At 37.0% G+C, this 11359-nt stretch overlaps 1 protein-coding gene across 2 annotated transcripts in view; it reads left to right on the forward strand.

The window, feature by feature from the left end:
• Positions 1 to 11159, forward strand: part of Atf7ip2 (activating transcription factor 7 interacting protein 2) — a 33316-nt gene extending 22157 nt beyond the window's left edge. For both annotated transcript variants that reach the window (XM_041676371.1, XM_041676372.1), the window contains 5 exons: positions 3106 to 3179; positions 4496 to 4557; positions 5208 to 5274; positions 9382 to 9467; positions 10365 to 11159. In XM_041676371.1, the coding sequence (XP_041532305.1) occupies positions 3106 to 3179; positions 4496 to 4557; positions 5208 to 5274; positions 9382 to 9467; positions 10365 to 10775 (700 nt within the window). In that variant the 3' untranslated portion in view covers positions 10776 to 11159. The remainder of the gene's footprint in view (positions 1 to 3105; positions 3180 to 4495; positions 4558 to 5207; positions 5275 to 9381; positions 9468 to 10364) is intronic.
• The last annotated feature ends 200 nt before the right edge of the window (positions 11160 to 11359 follow it).

The following is an 11359-nucleotide window of genomic DNA, read 5'->3' on the forward strand; positions in this document are numbered from 1 at the left end:
AAATATTTCTCAACATAAACAAATGCAATACATCTTTGCATAGTTAAACAAATATTCCACAACACACATGACATCTTACCAGCCTCTGTAACTCTAATTATAGGGACTAAGCACCCCTTTCTGGCATTCACAGGCATCAGGCACATATAGTAAATATACATACATGCAAGGCAAAACACACACTTTAAAAAAAAACTTTAAAAAAATATAAAGCATAAAAAGCCACTGCTTTAAACTCAATTGTTCATCCTTTCCCTTCCTTCCATCTTGCTGGTATTAGAGCCAAGGACTTAGAGTATGCTAGCCAAGTACTCTACCACTTAGCTACATCTCTAACTCGTATTTAATCTCTAAAATTTGTACCTATTTTACAGACAAGTAAACCAAATATACTAGTCAATGGCAAGTTAAGATTGAGATCCAGACATTTAATCTCTAGAATTGATGTTCTTATCTGCCGTATAATATTTCCTGAAGAAATTATTAATTTTATACACATTTTTTTTTCTCTGTGGTAAAATATAGATAGAAAACATTCAACACAGTCAAACTACCATGAAAACCCATCAGGATACCCTGTTCAGCTATGGCCCATGCACAGAATTCTGTTATTGGTAGCAATTAATAGTACTGCTTCATAAAGGTTACATGTCGCTGTTTTATTACATCTTTGTGTGTGTGTGTGTGTGTGTGTGTGTGTGTGTAGGTGTGTGTTTGTGTTGTTTCTATTGCTATGAAGAAGACACCATGACCATGGCAACTCTTATAAAGGAAAAACATTTAATTGGGCAGGCTTACATTTTCAGAGGTTTAGTCCATTATCATCATGGTGCGACATGATGGCATGTATGCAGACATGGTGCTGGAAAACTACCTGAGAGTCCTACATCTTGACAGGAAGTTGTCTGAAAAATTGGGCATGGCCTGAGGCTATATGAGACCTCAAAGCCAGCCTCCATAGTAACACACTTCCTCCAACAAGGCCATACCTCCTAATACAGACTTCCAGTATTAGACAAGCATGGGTAAATATATTTTTGGTTTTATATATAATGCACATGGGAAAACTTTTAGACAAGGCTCACTGTATAGCCCTGGTTGAGCTGGAACTTGTTATATAGACCAGGCTGCCTTGCTTCCTGAGTGCCAGGATTAAAGGTAAGTACCACCATGTATGTCTGAAAAAAAACCTATTACCATTTGAAACAATACTATTTAAGTACCATCAGTGCGCATAAGGGGTAAACCAAAATATTCATAAACATTAATTAGACCGCAAAGTAATTCCAAATTATGGGAGACCTAAATAAGTGGTATTACATTCATGACTTAGAAAGCTGATCATTGTTAAGATGTTGTTATATATTGATTGTTATATAGGTTTAATGTAATCTTAAGAAGATTATGGCATATACTTTGTAGAAAGTAGCAAACTGATTAAAACTTGTGAAAAGAAAAGAACTGAATAGTGAATAATGATATTACAATTCAGAAACAAGGTTGGTAGACTCACTTCCTATATTCAGAACCTGCCAGTGCTGCAGTGATTAGGACAGTGGTTGTAAGGAGAGGCATATAGGTCACTGTGCGAGCTAACATGTACCTGTGGAAGCCTCTGGTTTGTAAGAAAAATGTCAGGGTGATTTATGGAGAAAAAATTTTTCTATTAAAAAAAAAATGTTGGTTGGAATAACTGCAGGGATCAAAGTGGGGTTTGCCTGTATTCTCAGGGTTTCAAGTTCATGCTTAGCTACATAGTAAGACTAATCCAAACTACATAGATCCTTGCTAAATAATAATAATAAAAATAATAATTTTCAAAAGGTAAACTTTAGCCCCCCCTTTTGGGGGGAGCGGGGATTGAGACAGGGTTTCTATGTGTAGACTAGGCTGGCCTCAAACTCAGATCTGCCTGCCTCTGCCTCCTGAGTGCTGAGATAAAAGAAGGCATTAGCCACCACGTCTGGCCCTGGTAAATAAAATTTAAATAAAAGCGAATCCTGAATACAGATACTAAAAATGTAAGACATCTCATAAGATGGTATAGTTTTGAATTATGGAAAATTAATCTTTCATTTGAATTAATACAGTTTGTATTTTTTTTTAACAAAATCCCTATTAAAAGGCTTCTGATGAGGGTTGAAATGGGAGCAAAACATAGCCTTTGGGCTTAGAATTAGTGGTAAAATAGTGGCAGCTATGTAAATAATTTGTGTTTCTTCCAGTCTGGCCTCACTGGGATCATGTCCAGCCTCAGGGTCATGTATCTTTTAAGAATCAGTGTTCTTATGGGTCTTAATAGGTTTTTTTTCCATTTATATGTATTTTATGAACAGACTACATGTGATATTTGTGTATTTCATATGCCTATGTGTTTGGTATAGTTGTATATTACATTGTAAATATTGTGACTATGTCCCTACTAAGTTTTACTTATCTATTTCTGGATTTCCCTGTGCTTTTTTATATAATTTATTTTTATTTTATATCCATTGGTATTTTGCCTATATTTATGTGTCTGTGAGGATGTCAGAAGCCATGGAGCCAGAGTTACAGACAGGTGCCAGCTGCCATGTGGGTGCTGGGAATTGAGCTCAGACCCTCTGGAACAGTAGGCAGTACTCTTAATGCTCAACCATCTCTTCAGCCCCTCCCTGTACTTAAAAAAGAATGTTTTTTGTGGGTGTTTGTGTGTACTGTGTCACTTGGGGAGGTCAGCATACAGCACATAGGAGTTCTCTCTTCCCACCATTTGGGTTGAAGAAATTGAATTTAGGCTATCAAGCTTGACCTGCTGACCCATCTTGCCCTGCCCTCCTTGAGCTTGTGAATCATATAAATGAACTGATAGGACATGGGCTTTGTTCAGTGTTTGATTTTATCTCCTCTTTTCCCACAGTTGTTCAGTTACAGCGTGTTATGAGGACTGACCTCAGCTCAGCAGTAAAAGTGCTTGTTTTCCAGCCTCAGTTTGTGTCCCAGATCCCCAGAGAACTGATTCTCACAAGTTGTCCTCTGATAAATGACATTAATAAATAATAAGTTAGAGGAATTCTGGTTGTTAACTGCAGTTTTTCTGCTTTCTTTGTTTTTTTATCATTTTAGTAACACTGATGATGTTATGTTAATTTCTGTGGAAAAACCCAATTTGGCAACTCCAATTACATCAGTTTCAACAGGTATCTAAAAGGTTTTTTATTTTCATTTATGTATATATGTGTTTGTGTGAGTATATACCTCATGTGTGGATGCTCTGAGAGGTAGAGAGGACACTTGATCCCCCTGGAGCTGGAGTTGAAGCAGTTGTGAACCACCTGATGTGGGTGCTGGGAGCTGAACTCTTGATTGTCTGGAACAGCAGCAAGTACTTAAGCCCTGAGTCATCTCTCCAGCCCCATCATCTTGAAATAAGATGTAAAATTGTCTGCTTAATCTTCTAGTTTATAACTAGGATTATAAACTGTTGATACCTAATTAATCGATGATGATTCATTAATAAAATTGACATTTCTTTTAATCTTTGAATCTATCAGCTTAAGACTTTTGCTTCTTTTCTGTATTGCTCTAATGATTTACAACCTAAATCATGTATATCCATTTTGTTTGCCCTGGTCTTTCTTTAACGGTAGTGGTAATTTGTCTCTATCTATTAGTAAATAGCTTATTTTAGATTTAAAGTTTCTTCTTGATTATCTTTTTAAAATTTTTAAAGTTACTTTCAGTTTTAGAGTTTGAGTCTAATGCTTTATTTAAAAAAATCTTTTTAGATGAGATAGATTGTTTTCGTAGAGCTCAGCTTAAAACGTATCTGCTCTTTTGTTTATGTGAAATCTCATTTACAGGATATGAACACTCTGTGCAGGTAAGGAAGACCTTGAATTTCTAATCTTTCTGTCTTCGCTTTCCAGATGCTGGAATTACAAGCATGTACCACCACACCTGGTTTTGTAGAAAACTTTTTTCTAACTTAAAAATGGCTATATTGCTTGCACATAATTTCTTACCCAGAATTACCTTTGTTTGTATCATGTTTTGCTGTGTTGAAATGTTTATATTTTAATATCTGAAGGCTTTTCATTCCCTCCCACCCTGCATATGAAATTATTTATCTCAACAATTGGTAATTAAAGAGTTCCAAAGAAGTGCAGAACTCTACATTCCAGGAAGATGCTCCTCAGGCACTCTTAAATATACTGTGATAACAAAATATCACAATTGTAGATGCTAACATAGTTTCAGACTTTGAAAAACAGGAACTACTGGTATAGCTGTAAGCTGCTGAAAGAAAGTGTGTCTTAATTCCAAATCAAAATTTTAGCTAGCTTATCAGTTTTAGGGATATATTAATTTAGTTATTTTTATTTTATAGTATATTAGAGTCCCTATCATTTGTGTTTCAGTGTCTTGTATTGTAAAGAACATGTTTAAATGTTTAATAAACTTAATTGGATATATTCATGTTTTGTTTTGTTTTGTTTTTTTCCATTTCTTCCAGAATTTGGAAAAAACAGATCAAAGAAATTGAGCAACTCATCTAATACCATAATTGAAGTTGGGGTAGGTAACAGGTGTTGTCTCTGGATATTTGAGCATGTTGTGAGGAAGGAGTTTTGTCATCCACTCTTTGACTAGGTGCACGCAAAGTTTCCTGGGAGGGGGGTGACACAAACAAATATAGGAGTAGTTTGTATGTCCAGGTTCTAGTCCAAATTGCACACTGAAAAAAAAAAAAGCAGCTACATTTTTCAGAATGATGCACACCCTCAATTCATTGAAATTCTTTGGTTTTTTTGAGACAGGGTCTTTCTGTGTAACTATTCTAACTGTCCTGGAACTCACTCTGTAGACCAGGCTGGCCTTGAACTCACAGAGATCTCTGTGCCTCTGTTTTCCGAGTGCTAGAATTAAAGTTTTAAACCAGCACTGCCTGGCTTGTTGAGACTTTTAACCATATTTTCAGACACTGCAGTATCTTATCAATGCCTCATCTAGTAGAGCTAATTTAAACCATAACTTATTTAGAGACTGTTGAGTTGCCAGCTTCTACCTATTAGATGGGATTTGGACTAGCTCATTTGTGATACACTTTTGAGCATGAATGTGTACCAGACCAAGGTTCAATCCTCAGCATTGAAAAATAAATATATGTTTTTATATTTAAAAAAAAAATCTGCTATTAAACAATTTTTTTTAACAAAACTTTTCAGGCTGAAGAGAAGAAACCTGATTTTGTTATTGACTTGACAAGAGATGGCCTGTCTAGCAACAGCATAGGTAAAGGTTACATTTACATCTTCCTTTCTGGGAAAACGTATATGGGTTTGTGTGACTGTACCAGAATTTACAGATTGTTCTGTCATTGCAAGGCTGCCTTGTACTACTCTTTTTTTTTTTAATATTTATTTTTTATGCATACAATATTCTGTCTGTGTGTATGTCTACAGGCCAGAAGAGGGCACCAGACCTCATTACAGATGGTTGTAAGCCACCATGTGGTTGCCGGGAATTGAACTCAGGACCTTTGGAAGAGCAGGCAATGCTCTTAACCACTGAGCCATCTCTTCAGCCCTGTACTACTCTTTTAAAGGCACACATATGACTATCTTAGTCCCCAAGCCCTGGCAACCATTAATTTGCTTTCTTTTCTTTGATTAGGTAATTTCAGTGTGATTATGCAATAATCATTCTTCTGAAATTGGATTCTTTCTTCTTTTTTTTTTTTTTTTTTTTTTTTTTTTTTTTTTTTTGATTTTTCGAGACAGGGTTTCTCTTTTGCTTTGGTTCCTGTCCTGGAACTAGCTCTTGTAGACCAGGCTGGCCTCGAACTCACAGAGATCCGCCTGCCTCTGCCTCCCGAGTGCTGGGATTAAAGGTGTGCGCCACCACCGCCCAGCTGAAATTGGATTCTTTCAATATGGTTCTTTAGCAGGTTATTTATATTTTTTTGTATCAATAATGTATTCCTTTCTGTGGTTAAATAATAGACTAGGTATGGATGTCTCTTGATCTCTTTATCTACTCACATTTTGAAGGACATTTGGATTTCTGGGACTACTCTGAGTCTCTCCATCTCCCTGTAGCACACATTTTTCTTAATCGTAACAATAGTGCCTGAGAGGAAGTATCTAGAATCAGGAATAGAGGAATGTTATTCGTACATGATATGAAAATGAAGAATACTGTTTCTTCCATTTGAACCAAAAGATATATAATTTTCTAGTATTGGAAGTTAGTCATACAGTCTCATTCTGAATACCGAGAAGTATAATCCACACAGCCAAGAAATTCAATCATCTTCAAAGAGAATCAAAACTAAGAATACTTTATCAGCACAATCATTTTCTTGATAACAAGTGAAAAAAATTACATTTGTTAGTATTGAACCAATGCAAAATTGATTAACATGGTCTCTGTACAAAGGATAGTATGCAAATGAATGAAGTTCCCATACTTTAAAAAAAATGATGCAAGAAAAGTAGAAAAAACAAAGGTTTCACAGAATTCTCAGCTGGAACCATTTAAGCCAAAAGATAGTTGAATCACATCATTAAAGAAAGGCTGGAGAAAGAATCACTGCCATCATAAGTGAGACTATCTAGATCAGGAAGTTTATAACCTACTATCTTCTTCAGCGCAAGCAACAGGACTGAACAACAGAACTGAACATAAAAATTCAGGAAAGAAAACTAAAATGTATAAAACCACATCAGGTGTTATTATCTTTGTACTTATTTGGAATCAGAACTCACTTTGGTGGCAAAAAGACTGATGGCTTTGGCACGATTTATGATTCTTTGGACTATGCAAAGAAAAACAAACCCAAACATAGATTTTCAAATTTTCAAGACATAACCTATATGAGCAAAAAAAAGACCTCAAGAAAACTATGAAAGGCATGTAAGATCAGAGTGAAAGGGAGCTGGGGCAGCACAAAGGCCAGGACTGGTGCAGCAAAGAGCAAGATACGGAAAGATTGTTTTGGTGACCTGATGTGCTAAAGTGGCACCATGTCTAAGGAAAGTATTGTGGAGTAGAGAACCAAAGGCCACTTAGCTGACCATCAAACTGAGCATTTGTATTAAGCTGACCTGTACTGCCTAGGTAAAAACAATTCTCACAGAATAGCCTAAGCAAAGGGCATAGAAAAATTACATCGTGGTTGGCAGTTGCAGGGGAAAAGCAAACAAGCAGTTTAGCAGAAGCCAAAAATATCCAGTTAGCTGGGGCTTTTCAACCCTGAGTTTCTAGAGCAAGGTTAGACACTTTCCCACAGGACTCTTTGTGGGGGAGTAGAGAAGGGGGCGGAGAATCAGTTTCAGGCTAAACCAAAGATGGCTTCAAATGAGACAAGATGAAGGAGAAACCTTTGCCCTGTCATACAGGTAACTGATGAACTGCAGAACTTTCAAGGAAAAAAGTATTGACCTGGAATTCTTAATATAGTAAATATATATTTCAAAAGTTAAACAGTAATGGTGAGCACCAGTGATTCCAGCACTTGACAGTTGGAGACAGGAGGGAGGATTGGGAGTTAAGGCCAGTCTGGGCACAGGTGCTTGTGCCCAGTTTTTATGTAGGTGTTATAGATCCAGATTGAGGTTTTCATGCTTGCATAGCAAACATGCTAGCCACAGAATCATCTCTCTAGCCCTGAAGGAAGTTCATTGAAGGAATCAGATAACAACTGAAAGAAAAGTGATTCCATATTAAAAAGTGTTAACCAGATTGTGGTACAATAAGGACGGATATGGTAATATTTCAGGAATACTTGAAGAATAATAAACTAGTTGTGGCAATAAAATGCCATCTTCAATACTCATCCAAGAGACTCCACAACAAATAAAACTGACTCCAAAGCAGGAAGACTTACTTTGATATAAATAAGAGTGATCAAAAGAGATGGCCTATGTAGTATTCTTAGTAGGGAAAGTAAAGCCATAATGAGATTTATTGTATGTCCAACAGAATAAGCAAAATGAACAGAAGGTGTGATGTTGGTGAGGTTATGTATCAATTTAGGATTCTTTGTTAATAGGTATTTAAAATGGCTAAACAACTTAACTTGGCAATTTCTAAGTTTTTCTCTTCCATTTATTTCTCCAAGAGAAAAGAAAACCCACATTCAAACATACTTTATTTGACAGGCTCTCATTAAGTATCTAATCTGCCCCTTAACTTGCAATTTTACCTCAGTTTTCCAAATCCTGGGACTGTAGCTAACCACATTCAACTATACACTGTAAAAACATAATTTCTCATAACAGCTTTATTTAGAAGTCTACCAGCTGATAAATATGTAGATTACTTATTTATATGCCATAACAAGCAAGAAACAAAATGTCTATATATGCAACCAGTGTATGACACAATAACTCTGTGTTTGCCTGATCCAGTAGATGCGCGCTTCTAGAGAAAGCAGATCCTTCTGCAGTGCTGGATATTGATCCCTTGGCCATGCATGCTAGTCAAGTCACTGAGATACATCTAATCTAAATATAATCTTTTCAAGACAGGGTTTCTCTGTAGCCCTGGAACTGCTGGCTCTTAGGAGACAGAGGCAGCAAGAGCTGTATAGTTAGACTTTGTCTCAAAACAGACAGACACATGCACGCAAAAAGGGGGGGGGGACTATAAAAATGTAAGACAGACCTGAAAAATGGACAAAATTGTAAGATATTTATATATTAAAAATATAGACAAATCATTGCAGGAGGTATTGACTGGTCATTACTAATCTAGTCTTTGTACTTTCCAGTGTTATCCACGCATTTTCATCTCCTCCATGTGTTCTCTACTTAGCTGTTTAAAGCCATTTGCCAAACCTTTGTACACCTTTCCCTCCCTCCCACCATAGCTTCTCTACCCTCCTCACCTCTTTTTTTCTTCTCTTACCATGTCTTTCCTTCCTCTCCTCTCCTCTTTAATCTTTTGTTTTATTTCTTCCATGTGAATGTATACCTCAGGAGAGAGTACTGAAATTCCTCAGCTTGTGTATGTTAAATATCCATGTGTGTTTATAAGTAGCTTAGTGTTTTATATGTCCTGATCTAACAGGAAAGTCTACCTCTTATCTCCTGAATCCCTCTCCAAAATACCAAATTTCTGGTGCATAATAAAGGATTTACTTTTAGAGGAAATTTTTGTCACCTTAATGAAAATTTTATGTATTTTCTCAACTGTATATTTATACGAATATCATACTTGTAAGTGTATTTACTACCCAAGGTGTAAAACTGCTTAAACACCGTGGAATTTGTTCCAGGTAAATTTTACTTACTTACTTTTATTTTCTTGTAGTGTGGGGCCTTCTCATTTATGGTAGACAAGTGCTTTTTCACTGAGAAACACTCCCAGCTCTAAATTATACTGTCTTGTTCACAGAAAGCCCAGCATTCACCCTGAAGTCATCTTCGAAAGCTGTTTTAAGATCAAACGAAATAATCCCAGTGGCAGAAAATGGAGATGAGGTACTAATCTGAAATGCTGTGTAAAGGATGTTCATCCAGCAGAGTGGGTTTATCTGTTTTACTCTGGAAGCATCTGAGCCACATTTCAGCTTAGGAACACCTTGATGGCTTCTCATAAAGTGCTCTTTTGAACCCCCTACAATAATAATAAGAGTTCAGTTAGCAATTTTCAAAAGCTATAGAAATGATAACATAGTTTTTTATTTATTTTAGGAGTAATGTCCATTGTTGATGAGGTTGTTAGGAGAAATTACTATGTTTGGAAACACAATGTTAAAATGATATGATCCTGAAGGCCTGATACCTCCTTTATTATGGATTAGTAATATTTTACAGTGTAGAAATTATTCTACTCTCAGCTTGGAATGTGGCTCAGAGGTAAAGCATTTACCTAGTATGTGCAAAGTGCTGGGTCCAGTTTCTAGGATCATTCAGAACACATCTCAGCTCCAAAAGAACCTTCTGTTTTGAATGATTGGATCTAGAGGCCAGGAGATGACTCAGTCATTAAAGTATACTGCAAACATCAAGACCTGAGTTTGGTGCTGAAAAACTAAATAAGCCACGCTAGGTGGCACTCACATATAATCAATCCCAGAGCTGGGGAGGCAGAAACAAGTGGATTCCTGGAGGAGTTTGCTGTCCTGACAGACTAGCCTAATGGGATATAGCATGGGAGATTGTCCTCTGACCTCCCCACATGTGTGTATACATGGACAGATGTACCAGCACATACACACAAAACATTAATACAGCTTCATTTTTTTTTGAAATAACCTTTCATTGCTTTGATGAAGGATTGAAGAATGAGAAGTAGATTTGTACCCCTGAGTTTTACCACTTTTGTCTGTATTCACCAAATGATCTCCATAAACTTTCTTGCAAATGTATTTGTAGGGTTTTGATTCATTTGAACACCTGCCACCTCTCCCAGAGCCGTCACCACCACTCTCTGAGATGGCAGACAAAATCCAAGACACTCTTCCTCCCCAAAAGCCTGAGCTGAGAGTGAAGTGGGTGTTGAAGCCCCCAGGCATTGCCCTGGCATGGAACGTCCCCAAGGTCAACCCCAAGTGTGCTCCTGTGGAGAGCTACCACCTCTTCCTGTGCTACGAGAACTCCAATCATTTGACTTGGAGGAAAATTGCAGAAATTCAAGCTTTACCGCTCCCAATGGCCTGCACTGTATCTCAGTTTTTAGCTTCCAACAGATACTATTTTACTCTTCAATCAAAAGACATTTTTGGGCGATATGGACCATTTTGTAATATAAAGTCTCTTCCTGGGCTTTCTGAAAACCTTACCTAAAAATCCTCAGTAATTATATGTTTTTACATGTCATCTTTTCATATTTGAATGCTTTGTTTACAGCGTTTATCTTAACACTGCACATTGTAACATTGTACAGTTCCATTTGTGAACCTTTTGTATGGGAGCAGTCTTACATGTAGTGTAGTGTGTCTTGTATGGGAGCAGTCTTACATGTAATGTAGTGTGTCTTGTATGGGAGCAGTCTTACATGTAGTGTAGTGTGTCTTGGAATTTGGTGTATTTCTAATTTACATTCAGTATGTGCTTCTGTAATCTGTGTTCTCACACATACCTTATCGTGGACCCGTGTTGCCACTGTATGTTACTCTGGGGGCTAGGGAGTTGCTGCTGTGTCAGAAGCTCTCATGTACAAGCAGCCACTTTCTCCATTCTTGACAATCAACTGTAATCCTGGGATGCATCCCTGTCATGATCTAGTACATAGGAATTCCTTCCTGTTGTTTAAAACAAGACTATTGATGTGTGCTCTTCGTCTTTGTTTGGCTAGCAATCATTTGAGAGAAATATCTTGGGTGGTCTTGCTAAGCACTACAATTTGTTAGATCAGGCATTCTGGGATA

This window comes from Microtus oregoni, unplaced genomic scaffold (genome assembly GCF_018167655.1).
Source record: "Microtus oregoni isolate MIOR12 unplaced genomic scaffold, Mior012 000027F_ref0000203, whole genome shotgun sequence".
Taxonomy (NCBI): domain Eukaryota; kingdom Metazoa; phylum Chordata; class Mammalia; order Rodentia; family Cricetidae; genus Microtus; species Microtus oregoni.